Source organism: Schistocerca gregaria, chromosome X, assembly GCF_023897955.1.
Source record: "Schistocerca gregaria isolate iqSchGreg1 chromosome X, iqSchGreg1.2, whole genome shotgun sequence".
Taxonomy (NCBI): domain Eukaryota; kingdom Metazoa; phylum Arthropoda; class Insecta; order Orthoptera; family Acrididae; genus Schistocerca; species Schistocerca gregaria.
Genome location: NC_064931.1, coordinates 373,213,782 through 373,233,402, shown reverse-complemented (window position 1 = coordinate 373,233,402; position 19,621 = coordinate 373,213,782). Strand labels below are relative to the sequence as shown.

At 44.4% G+C, this 19,621-nt stretch overlaps 1 protein-coding gene across 2 annotated transcripts in view; it reads left to right on the top strand.

Annotated features, from left to right (window-relative positions):
* The window catches only part of LOC126299133 (speckle-type POZ protein-like), a 97,457-nt gene that overhangs the window by 46,351 nt on the left and 31,485 nt on the right, over positions 1-19,621 (top strand). For both annotated transcript variants that reach the window (XM_049990879.1, XM_049990878.1), the window contains exon 2: positions 15,304-15,862. In XM_049990879.1, coding sequence (XP_049846836.1) covers positions 15,315-15,862 — 548 coding nt within the window. In that variant the 5' untranslated portion in view covers positions 15,304-15,314. The remainder of the gene's footprint in view (positions 1-15,303; positions 15,863-19,621) is intronic.

The window sequence follows — 19,621 nt, the reverse complement described above, 5'->3', positions numbered from 1 at the left end:
GGTGGTCGTGACATAACAGAGACGCAAAAAGTCTTACGCTAAAACTTGCGGCTGGGGTGGTCCTAGCAATTAGCTGGCGACGTGGGTGTCCGTCCCTTATCATAGGGCCTACTCGCTTAACACGGTTCTGCTCTCGGCTTCTGTTCTCGTTTCTCCCCTTGGAACTGCGTCTGTCTCACGGTGGGAAGGTATGACATGCATTTAGGTATTCTTGTGTTAGTCTGTGGTATTCCATTTACTCACCCGTTACTCCTATTACTTTGGTTAATTTAATGTCACGATTTATTCGGAGCTATGTGACATGCTACAGGATTTGCTTATCATGTCAGGGTTTTCATGGAAGGTGTTGGATTTGCCTGACACCTTATACACTATGCGACTTAACATCTGAGGTCATCAGTCCCCGCCGGCCGGGGTGGCCGAGCAGTTCTAGGCGCTACAGTCCGGAACCGCTTGTCCGCTACTGTCGCTGCTTCGAATCCTACCTCGGGAATGGATGTGTGTGATGTCCTTATGTTAGTTAGGTTAAGTAGTTCTAAGTTCTAGGGGACTGATGACCTCAGAAGTTAAGTCCCATAGTGCTCAGAGCCATTTGAACCAATCATCAGTGCCCTAGAACTTAGAACTACCTAAACCTAACTAACCTAAGGACATCACACACATCCATGCCCGAGGCAGGATTCGAACCTGCGACCGTGGCAGTCGCGCGGTTCCATACTGAAGCGCCTAGAACCGCTCAGCCACCGCGGCCGGCAGAATTGCACTAGAACACTGTAAAGGCAGAACAGCAGATGATGTCTCCGTTTTATCATCGGAACCCACCGAAACAGACGTTCCTGCGAGTGGAGGAGAGGAGATGCAACATTCATTTCAACATCAAGAGAGCTAGCCTCGTCATCCCTGACGAAACAAGGACTGTTATTATCGTCATTATTCAAAGCGTCACTGCTGGAAGGAGCACCCTCCATCACCTCCTTCTGGGAGAGACGAGGTTGGGGAGGGGTGACTTCAAAGTCTTCACCATCATGAGTCTGCCGGCGTTTAAATTATGCTACCGGTGCCGGCGCCATAAAGGCAACAGAGGTCGCATATGAACATGCTGGTAACGGCGGAAAGTCGCACGGAGTGAGGGAAATGTCTCACCAACGCCTCTAAAGCTAGATATGTACTGACAGCAGACTGCGAAGATAATAATTCAGCTAATGTCAACGGACGACGTTTTTCATAGGACAACTTCAAAACCATAACAAATCGCGGACAATTGGATCTGATATGGCCACTTTCATTACAAAAGAAGCATGTTCCTTCTTGCCCTGCATACATGACATGAATTTGGTTATCACAAACATTCCGGTGTGAAGGAATATTCTTTTGAACACACATTTCTGCTGTTCGGATACCACTGTAACATTGCAAACTATGTTGAGCGGACCAGCGTTCCCGCCAGATTCGCCGAACGACCCCATAAGGAAGCAACTCTGCCTTAAGAAATAAATCGTCCACTTCGGGTGGAAGACTGTAAACTCCGACCAGAATATACTCGAGCCGCGCATTTGCAAGAAGGACAGAACCGTTATGACGTGTAAACATCACCTGAGAACCAACCCGAGAGAGAAGCCGATCTACTCGATCTACTTGTAAGGGACCTTGAATCTTCACAAAAAATGCATACAAATCAGAATCACAGTAAGCAGTCTACCTTATCAGATGTAACTCGAATCCTATTAACCAACCAATCATGAATTAGAAAATAGAAACAGAAAATAAAAATATTTACGCATAGGGATTCGACCCCTGCCGGCCGCGGTGGTCTCGCGGTTCTAGGCGCGCAGTCCGGAGCCGTGCGGCTGCTACGGTCGCAGGTTCGAATCCTGCCTCGGGCATGGATGTGTGTGATGTCCTTAGGTTAGTTAGGTTTCAGTAGTTCTAAGTTCTAGGGGACTAATGACGACAGCAGTTGAGTCCCATAGTGCTCAGAGCCATTTGAACCATTTTTTTTATTCGACCCCAAGACCCTGATATCACCGTTGCCTTCTCTTCCCGATGCTCCAGCCGCTGCCCAGAAACTGCGCTAATATAAATGGCTTATGTCTCTCCTGATCTGCGTCAAAAATGCTATTTTTGCTATACGCTTGGCTATCTGGAGCTCCCACCTATATCATTTTCGTTTTTGGCAAAGCCCTTCATATATCATAAATTGGACGAAATCGGTGAGGACGAGTAGGAGCAGTCCCCTTGTAAGCTCACCAGCCAGGTGCAGTATACACTAACCCCATACGGGCCAGTGTGTAGGACACAGGATGGGTGGACTGAAACCTGGACCATGCGGAAAAATCAATCCGATGTCAATGATCTGATGTGTTGTGTGTATGCAGGTTGAAGTGACGAATAAAGATTTGTACCAAGGCTGGGATTCGAACCCAAATCTCTTGCTTACTAGGTAGATATGCTAGCCACTATGACACCCTGGCATAATGGCTTTGCAGACCTGCATGTGTTACCCTAACATGCGTCCCTCCTCGAGCTAAATTCCCATTCATGTCATAGACCACTTGGTATATACCATAAACTGGAACATCCCTGCAGAAGCTCTCCAACTGCATTGGAACAGTACCTCAGCATAGATGTTTGAGGCTTTAAAGGGTCTCTGGAACCACATAGTTTCATTTGATCATATATATATATATATATATACCCGCCAGGGGAGCGCTAATGCGCTGCTTCCTGGACTCTGGTAGGCGTGCACGACCAGGATCGGATCCGCCCGACGGATTACCGATGAGGGTCAGTTTTTCGACTACCCTGAATGTGGTTTTTAGGCTGTTTTCCACATTGCACTTGGTGAATACCAGGCTGGTCCCCACGTTCCGCCTCAGTTATATTACTTGAAGACATTTGAAAACGTTCGCACGATTACATAGCTTACACTAGACGCACGCAGTACACTACTTCCATCCCAAGGGGTTCGGGGTGATGGCAGGAAGATCATCTGGCCACCCTATGCAACTAACATTGCCAAATCAATAGTAACACCCCCGACCCCACGTTGGAGCGGGACAAAGGCCCCAAGAAAAAAATATATATACAGGGTTAACATAAATAAGACCGTCAAACTGCACGGACGGATTCGTGACTGTAAATTGAGCAGATGTTCAAAATGGCCTCCATGGGATTGCAGCTGACAGGGATACTAGCAGTTGTCATGCAGGATATGCATAATCATACTTTGCTTGCACCACATTGGCACACCACTTGCCTGTAGCTTGTACTATGCTTTGTCTCAATACCCTGTAGAATCTGGTCCTCCAAATCTGGTGATATCACAGTCCACCGCTTTCCTGCACGTTTGTCTGTTTGAAAGAACCCATGATCATGCAAACACCCGTAAAGAGCTTGAAATGTTGTGTGGCATGATTGGTTCAAGAAAATGGTTCATATGGCTCTGAGCACTCTGGGACTTAACTTCTGAGGTCATCAGTCTCCTAGAACTTAGAACTACTTAAACCTAACTAAACTAAAGGCATCACACAAATCCATGCCCAAGGCAGGATTCGAACTTGCGACCGTAGTGGTCGCACAGTTCCAGACTGTAGCGCCTAAAGGATGGTTGGTATCTCGTAAGGTGGCAGTATAATTTTGCCTCTTAACATACTGTTTTAAATTTAGAAATGTAATCAACTCATCAAGCTGAGGAGTTTGATACCACGCATGCCCTACTTCAAGTAAAGTGATATTAATTATCATAGTATGGAGAATAATCATTTATCCACGGTCAGCTTGAACTCGATACTGACAATCATTCCCTACTTTACATATTAATACCCACAAAGTATTGCAATCACTTTGAACTGATGTAGACCCAGGGAGTTCCCAGCCCTCGAGAAAAAAAGAACATGGAATGCATTTCAAGGGAGGCTATAAAAGGCTGACACTTCACAATGGGGAGACACACACAATTAGCTAACAATAAGCCATTAAGCAAGCTTCTCTGACACACCTGCGTAGAATGGAAGGAAACAACATAACAGGGGTCTGTGTGGCCACTCTTAAAGGACTAATACACGGAATTCGCATTTACAAAAAATGTTGAGTCACACAAAATAAAGTTAACAGCAGGTGTGAGATGACGGGATGGAACACATGTAGAGAGACCACACCTGATGCCTGGGAAAGCTTCTAGGAAAGGAATGCCTTCAGAATCACAATGGGAGGTCTTTGAAAAGTATGAAAAACATTGTCACTGTGTTTCTTTTTTTACAGAACAGAAAACAGGCCACAAGGAAAGCACTGCTATTTTTTAACATATACTTGCACATCGCATGATGAAGGTGTGGAGATCATGAGAGTGGTCGTGGACAGTTCATGCATCAGCGGAGTCTGAGAGTGTAGCACCGAAACATGAATGCTATAAGCCAGAAGGAAAATACTATCTACCCCAATACGCTTCTGAAGCTTCAAGATTCATTGCGTCAAGACACGATGCAAGTCGTACCACAATCAGCACTGGACACCATGACGTGTGGTAGAGGATGAACATAACATCCAGTGGGGGAACAAAATAGATATACAGACTGGGGCTGTGGGTAGAAGAAGGGAGATTTCTTCAGACCAGGGCTGTGTGTCGATAATATACAGACTGGGGATGTGGGTAGAAGAAGGGAGATTTCTTCCGACCAGGGCTGTGTGTCGATGGAACACTTACTGTTCTGTTTTCCTAGAGCTTTTTAGTGAACACTTGCATTCACAGGGATCGAAAATATTTTCGCCTCACGAAAACTCAGGGCAGTTTCTGACTGCCGATACAGTCAAGGCCAGAATAGTATTGAGGTTTACAGATCGGCATAGCATTGACATGCCACCGTCATCATACGCCACTGCCGACCACAGCAGCCACCGACAAAGCACGGCAGATATCGCATTTCTCAGGCACTTAGTAAGGCAGTCACTAACGTGTGTGTGCACTTCACATCTATTGGAGATTGGGTTTGTGTTATGCATTTTCTTCTCATTTCCTCATGTCCATGCTAACCACATATCGCTCTTAAAAGTCGAGAAAGGTATCGATAAATATACGTTATATTCCAGCTAAAACAGCATAGACATTAGGGCATATTGAAGTGTGGTGAGTGTAATATTTTGGAAGGTAAATTTTTTGTGATTATTGTACTGTAAGTTATGCTAGGAGTTCTTTCTCCTGTAGAAATGCTTTTGAAAGGTTGTTATGTGTTCATGTTTATCACAATTAATTTCATTTAATTTGTGAATTCATTGTTAGGATCTTTCCAGTTATAGAGGATTTTCCAATATCATCAACTACACACCTGAACCCAATGTGTATGGTGCTTCTGTGATAAAAAGATTTAGTACAGGTAACAGTTGTTTGTGAGTTCTAGAGTAGAGGCTACTTCTTCCTCACTGAAATATTTCAGAGCATGTGTGATGGCTGTTTTTCTAATGTCTAATCATGCGTTTTTGGTGGAAAATCAGATTGTCCGGATATTTTTGTCCACAAGGAAAAATTGTCAGACTACGTTTGTGATTGAAGGGAGACTGTCAGGGAATGATGGGTTTAAAAACCACACTGTTTGGATACTTTTGAGCACAGTGGAACATGGCTAAAATAATTTTGTAGTTGATAGGTGAGCGCTACGATATGTTTTCGGGCGAAATTTGAGACTGAATATTTTTGAGCAGAGTGGAATTGTTAGAATTACGTTAATTTAGTATTGGACACGATTAGAATATGTGTGTGGTAAGGATGTGGAGATTGTTAGAGGTCAATTTGAGGTTTAAATTGATATACTTAATATGAAATTTTTGAAAACATTATCAGCGATCTTCACGATTAAAATTTAAAGAATAAACATTGTCTTGATCGCAGCTTTTTATTTTCATTGGAGTGACTGGTTCAGATTCTATTTAAGAACTATCTTCAGACTCCAGAACGGTGGGTGGACTCTATGGAGCAAGTTGCACTAACCCTCGACGCTGGAATAACTGCTGTTGAGCAGTTATTCCAGCGTGGAGGGTCGGCGCAACTTGCTCCACAGAGTCCACCCAGTGTTCTGGAGTGAGTAAAGTAGCAGCACTTAGTTGGTGTGGCATTATCTTGTTGGAAGTTAGAGGTTCAGTAAGTCCGAACTTTGTTAGATCTGGAAGTGCAATTTAGCGTTAAACCTGTGTCCTTTTTTATAATTAGATTAAATTTGAACAACAAAAATTTTGAATTCAATTAAAGTCAGTAGTTAGGTATATTTAATAATTTTATTTTGCGTTTGGCTGGCGCACTGGTTTTGTCACATCGTTGTTGGTTTGCGTGGGATTCTGTTCCAAACATCGCTGAAAAAGTTCTTATGTTAAAGTGAGAGAAAGTGTCCACTGTAAACTAGAATTCGTACAAGGCTATGTATGTTGTTTTGGAGGCGTGTTAGGTCGTACGATCCCATATTAACGCGAAGTCAGGCGCGGAAGCAACGCGAAGTTCAGAGAGCGTCAGAAAGATCGGAAATGATGGAAGAATACAGGCCAGACCAAAGCCAGGTGGTAGACAAGGTGGAAGGGATGGAGCATGTATCACAGGCAGAACACTTGAATGAACAGCACGACGTAGCAGCCGCAATTTCACGTCATCAATGTCACGAAAGTGAGATAAGTTCAAGGCACTCACATCAAGGAATTGATGGTGAAAACGGGACAGAAGCAGATCAAGACAGAGACGTAATTTCAGATGATGGTTGTACTGTCGCGAACCGAGTGTAGTCGTAAGAGACCCATTGTCACGTGATAGGACAGAAAGAATGTGTGTCAGTGCACCTGCACTTCACTCACAAAGAATCGGTTCCTTAGAAACAGGAAAGGGAAAAGTTGAATGAAATGGCTAATGGTAAAGATCCAGATTTATCTAATAGTGTGTTCGAAATGTTGCAACATCAGATTCACCAATGTAAACAAACGAATGCGTACATGCAGAATCTAAGTTCAGAAAGGCGTTCGAATATGCAGAATCTAAGTGCAGAGACGCGTTCGAATATGCAGAACCTAAGTGCAGAAACGCGTTGGAACATACAGACTCTAGGTTAACAGACAAACAAAGGCACACGAAAATTATAACAAGGGCAAGAACAGATTCGAAAGGAGGCACATGAATCACGATGGATGGTTGAAGCTCTCATGGTAGGTCACAGACAGATGTGCACAGATATTGACGAGGTACAGGAAGACATGACAAGTTACGTGACGAGTCTCACCAGAATGTCAAAGACGTCAAGCAACAGGTAATTTTCTTTATGAAAAATAATCTCGAAAAGCACGGCAGGTCATTGAATAGACGACAGTTCAAAAAAGGTTGCCAAAGCAGCTTTAAAGAGATTAGATAACCGTATTTTGAAGATCGAATCGAAAACCAAGGAGCAGTTCCAAAGACTGAAAACCGAATCATTGCAAAGTATGAAAGGTCATGGTGACAACAACAGCGTGTGTTCAGAGACAATTACGACGTCTGAGTCCATGGTAAATACGGATAGGGACACTATGAAGATCATAGGAAGGTCATCCGAAGCAGCTAACGAGACGCAAAAAGGTCGCGACAACGTAGAAAGACGCGCGTGAAGCGGCTTATCTCAATGAACAAATGTGCAATATAACAAAAAGGGTGAAGAAACAAACATTACGATGCACACAATGGGTACAAACAGGTTCCAAATGAACGTCCCAAGTGAACAGAGACAGCCATGTATGGAAGTGAAACATGTACGATAAATAATTTAGACAAGAAGAGAATAGAAGCTTTTGAAATGTGGTGCTACAGAAGAATGCTGAAGATTAAATGAAGAGATCACCTAACTTATGAGGAGGTACTGAACAGAATTGGGGAAAACAGGAATTTGTGGCACAACTTGACTAGAAGAAGGGATCGGTTGATAAGACATGTTCTGAGGCATCAAAGGATCACCTATTTAGTATTGGAGGGCAGCGTGGAGGGTAAAAATCGCAGAAGAAGGCCAAGAGATGAATACACTAAGCAGATTCAGAAGGATGTAGGTTGCATTAATATGGGATATGATCACCATGCACATGTACACAGGCCACAAAATGGGTTGGCATACTATGGATCAGGTGGTCGAGCAGCTGCTGGGGTATAGCCTCCCATTCTTGCACTAGTGCCTGTCGGAGCTCCTGAAGCGCCATAGGGATTAGAAGATGTGCAGCGATACGTAGACCGAGAGCATTCCAGACGTGCTCGATGGGGTTTAGGTCTGGAGAACAGGCAGGCCACTCCATTCGCCTGATATCTTCTGTTTGGTGGGGCCATGCGCTACCTGGGACCACTGTTCCAATGACCATGTACTGTGTTCTTGACACCAGGCGTTACGGGCTTTCCTGAGACCAGGGGTCAGTGGAATGCACCTCACAGGTCTCCGGGCGAATAAGGCATGTCTGTTCAGTCGTCTGTAGACTGTGTGTCTATAGACAACTGTTTCAGTGGCTGCGGTAAGGTCCCGAGGAAGGCTACCTGCAGTACTCTGTGGCCGTCTGTGGGCACTGATGGTGTTGTACACTGTGGACGTCCAGTACTGTAACGTCTGGACACATTTCCTGTCTGCTGCAATCGTTGCCATAATCTTGACATTACACTTTGTGGCACATGGAGGGTCCATGCTAAAACTTGCTGTGTTTGAGCAGCCTCCAGTCGCCCTAGTATTCTACCCTCCATAATGTCATCAATATGTGTTCTTTGAGCCATTTTCAACACACAGTCACCATGAGTATGTTTGAAAACGTCCGCACACTTACTCGCTGCACCTTACTCTGACATGCACCAACACACCTCTGCGTATATGGACTGCTGCCAGCACCACAGTGCGACGACCGCAGGTCAAATGCACTGCATGGTCATACCCCGAGGTGATTTAAGCCCACAAACCGCCCACCAGAGCGTTGTTTCACCATGTATCAGCATTGTTCTTAATTTATGAGCATGAGTGTAGTTTTGGATTTAACAGTAAGGAGACGGTTACTCCAATGACACACTATCTGATATCACTCTGCGCTGACTCCCAATTTCTTCGGTCTACATGGCACCACACCTCAGCCAAGGAAGACTGCAATATCAACATAAAAAAAACAGCTATATACAAACTTTGTGCCAAATATTTTCATGTGTCATTAACAAAGAAAAATCCAAAAGAAATATTCAGTAAATTATTTTTAAATGAATGGTATGATGAAAACTAGTGCATTTATGAGAGATAAGAATAAAGGTGGGTGTCCCTCTTGTGAACAGATTGAATATTTTGAATATTAAATATGGGGATCTGGCACGCCAGATGATAGCTTCCGCCCCCCCCCCCCGACCTATCCATCGATTTGGGAATTGCTGATTAAGATAAGCTGTTACCACATGGTGGTAGTGTGCAGGTGCCCCATCATGTTCGACATACATGTGGCCTCTTGTTTCCAGAGAAACATCTTCAAGAAGCTGTGGTAACTCTTCTTGTAAAAAGTTACCATATATTTAAATTTCCTGGGAGAATAAACAGACCCAGTAACTGGTCACACGCAACACCACACCAGACATTGAAACTGAATCTGCATTGAAATTGAGATACTACCGTCGCATGGGGATATTCGTCTGCCCAGACATGCATTTTATGTATGTTCTTGGTGCCATCTCTTGTAAAGGTTGCCTCATCACTGAACATTATGAAGCAATAGAGCTTCCGATTTCCATTTAACCAGTTACAAAAGTTCAGTCGGTTGACACAAACATGTTGCTCCAAATGGTGAACTTCCTGCACATGAAAAGGATACAGTCCATTCTCATGAAGAATCCTACATACCTTAGATTGTGAACATTCAATCAGGTAGCTAGGCATCTTGAACCTGAATGAGGGCTGCGCTCTACTGAATTAAGAATGTTTTCCTCTTCTTGAACCGCACAATGTCTTCTGGAGTGAATATGAATACTGGGAAGAATACCAGTTTTTATCAATGTTCGATATGTTCCACTAAATGTTTTGGCACTCAGAATGCTATGATTAGAATACCGACGGTGATATTCGGCAACTGCCGCTTTCACATTACCGTCACAGAAGCCCAAAATGTACACCATCTCTCTATACTCCTGCAATGAAAACTTGTATGGCATTGTAAAGTGTACAATACACAGGAGACAATACCAGTAAACAGTAATTGCAGTATCAGCAACATGGTTGTTACGTAAACGTACCACTCGCTGCACTTGTTTACCTAAGACTGATTGTGTGTCCTGTGAACACAAGTGTAGCGCTCCATACACCATGGCATGTTTCAGAACTCTGTTGTAGCTCCTTAATTATGGATCTGATCACATACTATTTTAAATATAGAAACATAATCTACTCATCAAGCTGAGGAGTTTGATACCACACATGCCCTACTTCAAGTAAAGTGATACTAATCTGTGTCGTACAGAGAGTAATCATTCATATGTGGCCAGCTTGAACTCATTACTAACGAGCATTCCCTATCATGCGTGTTAATACTCATGTAGTATTGCTATCACTTTGAACAGAAGTGCAAACAGGGAGTTCCCCGCATTCGAGAGAAGAAGAACATGGAACGCATTTTGAGGAAGGCCATTAAAGACTGACCCTTCACAGTGGGGAGGCAGGCACCATTAGCTAACAATAAGCCATTAAGTGAGCTTTTCTGACACACCTGCGTAGAATGGAAAGAAACATCTTGGGTCCGTGTGGCCGCTCTTAGAAGACTAATACACGGAATTCGCATTTACGAAAAATGTTGAGTCGCACAAAATAAAGTTAACAGCGGGGCAGAGGTCACGGGGCAGAACACACATAGAAAGACTACACCCCTATGCCTGGGGAAGCTTCTAGGAAAGGAAAGCTTTCGCAAATCAACACGGGAGGTCTTTGAAAAGCACGAAAAGCATTGTCGCTGTGTTTAATTTTTACAAAACAGAAATAGGCCACAGTGGAAAGCACTGCTATTTTTAACAAATACTGGCATATCATATGATGAAGGCATGGAGAACACGAGGGTGCACGTGGACAGCTCATGAATCGGCGGAGTCTGAGGGTATAGGAGCGCAACATGAGTGCTATAGGCCAGAAGGAAAATACTTTCCACCCCAATACGCTACTCAAGCTTCATTGGGCCAAGAAACGACGCAAGTCGGTATCGCAATCAGCATTGGCTCCTACGAATTGTGGTAAGGGATGGACACAAGGAACTGTGGAGGGAACAAAAAAGATATAGAGACCAGGGCCATGGGTAGAAGAAGCGAAATCTCTTTTCTGACCAGGGCTGTGTGTAGATGGAACCCTTGCTGTTCAGTAAGCCTAGAAGAGCTTTTTAGTGTACACTTACGTTCACAGTGATCGAAAATCGCATAACATCTCTGGGGTGGAGATTATGGATTTCGACCCGAATTAGTTGTTTCTGCGGAACAAGTACAGAGGGCAGAGGTGTACATGTTACTAAACCAGAGCGAGTGGATGGTTCAAATGGCTCTAAGCACTATGGGACTTAACATCTGAGGTCATCAGTCCCCTAGACTTACAACTACTTAAACCTAACTAACCTGAGGACATCACACACATCCATGCCTGAGTCAAGATTCGAATCTGTGGCCGTAGCGGCAGCGCGGTTCCAGACTGAAGCGCCTAGAACCGCTCGGCTACAGCGGCCGGCGAAAGCGAGTGGACATTGCCAATAGTTTATCTAGGGAAAAACACAGTTTTTCACCTCATGATAACTCAGGGCAATTTCCGACTGCTGATACAATCAAGACCAGAATAGTATTGAGGTTTACAGGTGCGCACAGCATCGACACGCCGCCGTCATCATACGCCTCTGCCGACCACAGCAGCCGCCGACAAAGTACAGTAAATATCGCATTTCTCAGGCATTCTGTACGGGAGTTACTAAAGTGTGTGTGCACTTCACTTCTGTTGGAGATTGCAGTCGTGTTATGCATTTTCTTCTCATTTCCTCGTGTCCATGCTAGCCACGTATCGCATGTGTGTTCTTAAAAGTCGAGAAAGGTATCGGTAAATACACGTTATATTCCAGCTAAAATAGCATAGACAATAAGGCATGTTGAAGTGCGGTGAGTGTAATATTTTGGAAGGTAAATTGTTTTGTGATTATTGTATTGTAAGTTATGCTTGGGGTTATTGTCTCCTGTAGGAACGCTTTTGAAAGAGTGGTATGTGTTCACGTTTATCACGATTAATTTCATTTAGATTGTGAATTCATTGTCCGGATCTTCCAAATTATGGAGAATTTTCCAATGTCACCAACTACACAACTGAACCCAATGTGTCTGGTGATTCTGTGATAAAAATATTTAGTACGGGTAACAATTGTTTGTGTGTTCTAGAACAGAGGCTACCTCTTCCTCACTGAAATATTTTAGGGCATGTATGACGGCTGTTATTCTGATGTCTAATCGTGACTTCATCTGGGATCTCCTTACCCTGCAGGGCCTGGGTTCACAGGTACTTTAGTTCTGTCAGATGTATTTGTGTGTGGCAAGTAATAAGGACGGGTCATAACGACCGGTGGAGTACGTTGGAAGTCTGTGAAGTTACTTGTTTAGACATAGCCGTTCTGCCTCTCATCCATCTGCTTGCTTGGCCGTTCACAGATACCACCTCGGCTTGTTCCCGACATGAATACCGGGTCATTCTGCTGATTACAGTCGCTTTGTCAATCGCACAGCCTGCAACACACAAGGAACACATGGCACTATATGTATACAGGGTGTTACAAAAAGGTACGGCCAAACTTACAGGAAACATTCCTCACACGCAAATAAAGAAAAGATGTTATGTGGACATGTGTCCGGAAACGCTTAATTTCCATGTTAGAGTTCAGTTTAGTTTCGTCAGTATGTACTGTACTTCGTCGATTCACCGCCAGTTGGCCCAATTGAAGGAAGATAATGTTTACTTCGGTGCTTGTGTTGACATGCGACTCTACAGTACTAGCATCAAGCACATCAGTACGTAGCATCAACAGGTTAGTGCTCATCACGAATGTGGTTTTGCAGTCAGTGCAATGTTTACAAATGCGGAGTTGGCAGATGCCCATTTGATGTGTGGATTAGCACGGTGGCGCGGTACGTCTGTATCGAGACAGATTTCCAGAACGAAGGTGTCCCGACAGGAAGACGTTCGAAGCAGTTGATCGGCGTCTTAGGGAACACGGAACATTCCGGCCTATGACTCGCGATTGGGGAAGACCTAGAACGACGAGGACACCTGCAATGGACGAGGCAATTCTTCGTGCAGTTGACGATAACCCTAATGTCAGCGTCAGAGAAGTTGCTGCTGTTCAAGGTAACGTTGACCACGTCACTGTATGGAGAGTGCTACGGGAGAACCAGTTGTTTCCGTACCATGTACAGCGTGTGCAGGCACTAAAAGCAGCTGATTGGCCTCCACGGGTACACTTCTGCGAATGGTTCATCCAACAATGTGTAATCGTCATTTCAGTGCAAATGTTCTCTTTACGGATGAGGCTTCATTCCGAGGTGATCAAATTGTAAATTTTCACAATCAACGTGTGTGGGCTGACGAGAATCCGCACGAAATTGTGCAATCACGTCATCAACACAGATTTTCTGTGAACGTTTGGGCAGGCATTGTTGGTGATGTCTTGATTGGGCCCCATGTTCTTCCACCTACGCTCAATGGAGCACGTTATCATGATTTCATATGAGATACTCTACCTGCGCTGCTAGAACATCTGCCTTTACAAGTACGACACAACATGTGGTTCATGCACGATCGAACTCCTGCACATTTCAGTCGAAGTGTTCGTACGCTTCTCAACAACAGATTCGGTAACCGATGGATTGGTAGAGGCGGACCAATCCCATGGCCTCCACGCTCTCCTGACCTCAATCCCCTTGACTTTCAGTTATGGGGGCATTTGAAAGCTCTTGTCTACGCAACCCCGCTACCAAATGTAGAGACTCTTCGTGCTCGTATTGTGGACGGCTGTGATACAATACGCCATTCTCCAGGGCTGCATCAGCGCATCAGGGATTCCATGTGATGGAGGGTGGATGTATGTATCCTCGCAAACGGAGGACATTTTGAACATTTCCTGTAACGAAGTGTTTGAAGTCACGCTGGTACGTTCTGTTGCTGTGTGTTTCCACTGCATGATTAATGTGATTTGAAGAGAAGTAATAAAATGAGCTCTAACATGGAAAGTAAGCGTTTACGGACACATGTCCACATAACATATTTTCTTTCTTTGTGTGTAAGGAATGTTTCCTGAAAGTTTGGCAGCACCTTTTTGTAACACCCTGTATATAACTAGGGAACCAGAAATGCACCGACAAACTTTCAAAGGCGGTAGTACGGACCAAAACTTTAAAAATGTGTAGTAAACAACTGATCTAAATTGCACAGGTTAAGGGCTATGAGCACTTGCTCATCTTCGACACTGTGAAACACGTTTCTTCTACTGCACACTCTTTGTTTACCACTTTTTGGGAGGAGGTAGTATAGGCCAAACGAAGAAAAAAAAGTCCAGTAAATTTGGGCTCTAAAATCCATACCTTAAGAGCTATGAGCACTTGTTACGTAGACGTGATGTATTTCACAGTAACGAAAATGAAGAAGTGCTCATAGCTCTTAAGGTATGCGTTTTAGAGCCAATATTTACTAGATTTCTCTATTGTTTTGGTCCATACTACCATCTCGCAAAATGTGGAAAGCGAGGGTCATTCAGTAGAAGAGATGTGTCTGGCAGTTGTGAAGATCGACAGGCGCTCATAGCTCTTCAGATAAGCATTTTAGAGCCCATGTTTACTAGACTTTTTTTCTTGTTTCGGTGCGCACTGCCACCTCTTAAAGTTGGTAGGTGGAGTTCTGTATTGAGGACATTCACAGCACTTACAGAACACTGTAAAACCTTTATGCACAGTCACAACCGGAGGTGTGACCACACTTGGGGTGCTATCTGGTGTCCTTAGTATTGCGTGAATTCGCTCTCAGTATTGTGAAAAAATATCCTTTGCAACCTCATTCTGTGTAACATTTCATTTTTACTTCCTTTCTTCGTGCAATAATTGCTCTCCATCTTCTAATTTTGAAAGGTTCAGGAATAGTATTTGCTGTATCAGTATCGTGGGCTGGCAGGGGTAAAAAGAAACAAATAAAACCAAAAAATCTTTTAGTGGTTTTTTTCTTTTAGTTGTGCAATTTCCTCGCAACAAAGATTAAAACTCTCTACTTGAATACGAGCAATATTTAGCATGTTATGCCGGTTTGCCTGGTACAGTGGCGGCAGCGATGTCGCGGAACCTGCCCAGCGACCTGGAGGGGCTGATGGTGAGCGGGGAGGGCGCCGACGTGACGCTGGTGGCCGGCGCCTCGCAGCTGCCCGCGCACCGCACCGTGCTGGCGGCTCGCAGCCCCGTCTTCGCCGCCATGTTGCGTCACCCCACGCAAGAGGCGAGCAGCGGCCACGTCCACATCCCTGACGTATCCGAGCCTGTGCTGGGCCAGCTGCTCGCCTTCGTCTACACGGACGAGGCGCCCGCGATGGCGACCATGGCGCACGACCTTCTCGCGGCGGCTGACAAGTACGACGTGGCGCTGCTCAAGAAGAGGTGCGAGCTGCAGCTGGCGAGTGACTTGTGCGTAGAGAATGCGGCAAGAACCGCCGTGCTCGCAGTGCTGCATTCGTGTCCTCTGCTACGCGAGACGGCCGCCGCCTTCATTAGGAGCCACCCCGTGCAGGTCATGGGCACCCGCGGCTGGGAGGAGGCGCTGCGGAACCACCCGCAAATACTCATCGAAGTCTGTCGACACGTCGCATCGACGACGTCACCCAACAGGTTCGCATTACTGCACACTTTAAATTCCCACACCCAGCGAGGTAGCGCAATGCTTGAGACGACGTGTTCGTATTCGAAGACTAATGACTGGTAGTGGTAAGTTCCTATGGCACCAAACTCCTGAGGCCATCGATTCCTAGGCTTACACAATACTTAGTCTAACTTGTGCTAACTTACGCTAAGGACAACACACACACCCATGCCCGAGGGCCGAGGGAGGACTCGAACCTCCGATGGGGGGGGGGGGGGGGGGGGGGGGTGGCACCTGTCTTATTATCCGTAATCAGGTTGACCGAGTTTCCATAAATCACATGGCTAATGCCAGGATAGTTCCTTAAAATAAGCTGAAAGCACATTTCCCACCCACTTGTCCAATATAAGCTTTTGCTCTGTCTCGGATTACATCGACGTCAACAGGAGGTTACAGCTTAACTTTCCGTCCTTTTTATATACCTCTGCGTCTGTGTAAAAGACTGAAGAAAGATTAGTGTCTTACGTTCCGTCAAAGAGGTCGTTAAAAATGGACCATTGGCTTGTCTTAGGGATGAAATTCCGTCGTACTCTTCCAAAGGACCCATCACAGAATTTGTCTTAAGAGGGTAGAACAGGATAGAATTTTTTGGCGCCTAATTTTTATTGGCTTAAAATGTTCCTTAGAGAGTCTGTTTTTTAGAAAAATGATTCATATAAAGTGAACGATAAATGTTAAAATATGTTCAAACGGCGATTTGCAGCCGGCGGTCTGGCGCATCTGAGTGGTCGAATATAACCGATGTAATATTGTAACAGTTACCGTACCAACTGAATAGAGGTCCTATTAGTTTCTGACAGTACCAACTACAATATGATTCTCAACCAGATTTCTCTTCGTAACATGATTTGTGCATAGTACACAGGCTGAAAGCACATGCTTGTCTCGTGTCTGCATAACTTGTTTCGCTTGTTCTCATACGAAGTACAACGTGACAATCAAATGTATTTATACGAATAGAAAAGGTTCGAAAAGTAATCCCAGACGTGAAAAAGCGCTTCGATTGGCAAGTGGAAATGAGTTAACTGGTATAATTTCGTCAAAATGCGAGTGTTTCGACATCAGTTTCAGTATTAAAAAAAAAAAAACAAGTTAAAACGTTAAACGCTATTTTCTCAAAATAACAGTTTTCAAGTTGGCAGGAGCTATAACTCATGAAATATACATGCAATTACATTATAGCTTTTCGTAACTTGTGAGTCGGCAGTTTTTCTACTGTAGTACGTAATATTTTTATGATACATTTTAATATCGATTTTGGTGTACGTTTTTATAACTACTTTTTTGGGAAGAAATCGATTTTTACTTCAGGGTCCACCATTTTGTTAAAATCAACTTCTTTTAAAATAGCCAACGTATTTCGCTAGACAATATCAACAGTTTCAAAGCAGTTTTTCAATTTTTGTTCTAAGTTGAAAATTGTGGCGTTCAGAGCTTCGCATTATACGAAGGCCTATAGTAGATGTCGTGTAGTGTCCTCTGGGAGTAAGCTTTTCAATTTAAAAAAATCGTAATACAATTTTAATGGTGGACAATAAAGGTCCAAGGTCAGTTTTGTAATTTCTTTTGTTATGTTACGCTGTTTTGTAATTTCTTTTGTTATGTTACGCTGGTCTACCCCCTTAAGCGGTTTAGGGAAACCACACGAAACTTACATCTGGTGGACCGGGCGGGGATTTGACCCGAAGGAAAGATGATAATGGTTTAACGTCCCTTTCACAACGAGGTCATTACAGACAGAACACCAGCACGGAATGTTTCAAGAGTGGGGAAAGAAGTGGGCGGTACCCTTTTAAGGTAAGATCCCGACATTTGCCTGGAATGATTAGGGAAATCACGGAAAACTTAAATCTGGATGGGGATTTGAACCATCGCCCTCCTAATGCGAGTCCAGTGTACCAAACACTGCGCTACCTCGTTGGGTCTCTTCATCTCTGCCGTAATACACATGAATTTATGGTCCACCACTGAATTTCATACAAAAAACGATATTTCATGAGATACAACAATAAACCCATGAGGAAAGAAGGTGTTGTCTTTGAAGAAACACAACCTAAACAGGTCATTGTTGCGAACCACTTAGTATGAGGAAACTGGAAGCGAGGTAACATGTATACTCTGTTAGCGATTAAAACTGCAGTACTATGAAGGCAGTTGCAACTAGCATTAGACTGGTATGAAAGGGACTAAATTCTTGGTTACGCAACCACACATAATAGGGAGGACTAGCACCATTTACGAGGGGCGTTCAGTAAGTAATGTAACACTTTTAGGCGAACTTCTGTTAAAAGTTTGCGGAATTTGTTGGGAGATCTCGTGGAATATTCCCGCTTCATCCCCTACAGTTTCATGAAGTTCCCACAGGTGGCGGCGCTATGAGTAGCCTTCAGAATGATGTCTGTAACGAAGGTGCGTTCCAAGCAGAGAGCTGTTCAAAAGGTTCAAATGGCTCTGAGCACTATGGGACTTAACATCTATGGTCATCAGTCCCCTAGAACTTAGAACTACTTAAACCTAACTAACCTAAGGACATCACACACATCCATGCCCGAGGCAGGATTCAAACCTGCGAACGTAGCGGTCATGCGGTTCCAGATTGAAGCGCCTAGAACCGCACGGCCACACCGGCCGGCCGCAGAGAGCTGTCATTGAGTTTCTTTTGGTGTAAAACCAGAGCAACTCAGATATTCATAGGCTCTTGCAGAATGTCTACTGGAGAGCTGGCAGTGAATAAAAGCACTCTGAGTCGTTGGGCGAGACATCTGTCATAATCTCAGCAAGGTCGCGCAAACCTGTCCGATCGCCAGCTTGCCGGCCGGCCGCACACATCTGTGACTCCTGGAGCGTTACATGTGGACGCTGTCATTCGAGTTGATCGCCGCATGCAAACGAACATATCCTTCTCCATGACAATGCAACGTATCACTCAAGTCTGCGCACCCGAGAGGACTTCGAAAATCTTCATTGGGATGTTCTTCCTTACCCACTCTAGAGCCAAAATCTTGCACCTTCCGACTTCCATCTGTTTGGTCCAATGAAGGATGCACTCCTCATTAAGCAGTACGAGGATAATGGGGAGGTTATTGAATGATGTAGTAAGACATTTGCTCCGACGCCGACCACTAGAGTGGTACCATGCGACCATACCGGGACATCCAGTAGAGTGATGTAAGGCTGTCGCATTGAACGGAGATTATGTTGAAAACCAAGATTTTGTAGCCGAAAGAGTGGGAAATAATATGGTGTACTGGAATCCTACATAACACCAACCTCCTTTCAGAAAATAATGTGTTGCATTACTAATTGAACGTGTCTCTTACATTCTGTAAATAAGGAAATATTACGCAGATGCTTTATCTTTCAGAAGTCTCATTCGAATGTTGGTTTCTCGATAAGATCGTATCATCTGCCGAGTAAGAAGGAGAAATTTCTACCAGCATTATCGATATTTGACAGCAGGAAGATCGAGGCTTATAAAGACTGTGGTTAATTCTTCCGTGTCATGGATGATAGTGTTGACTAGAATTCCACAGTTGCCATTCACACGTGGAACCAATTTGTTCCGGAGGGCCATACGCAACACTATGCAGAATGTCAGTGGTACCGCTCGACTAGCGCCCGACAGGACAAACATATACTTCAGTTGGCCATGAAGTATTGTACAGCCTAGTCACGTGCCTTGAGTCAGAAAATGAGCAAGACAAATGTCCACGCAGACGGTGTGACGA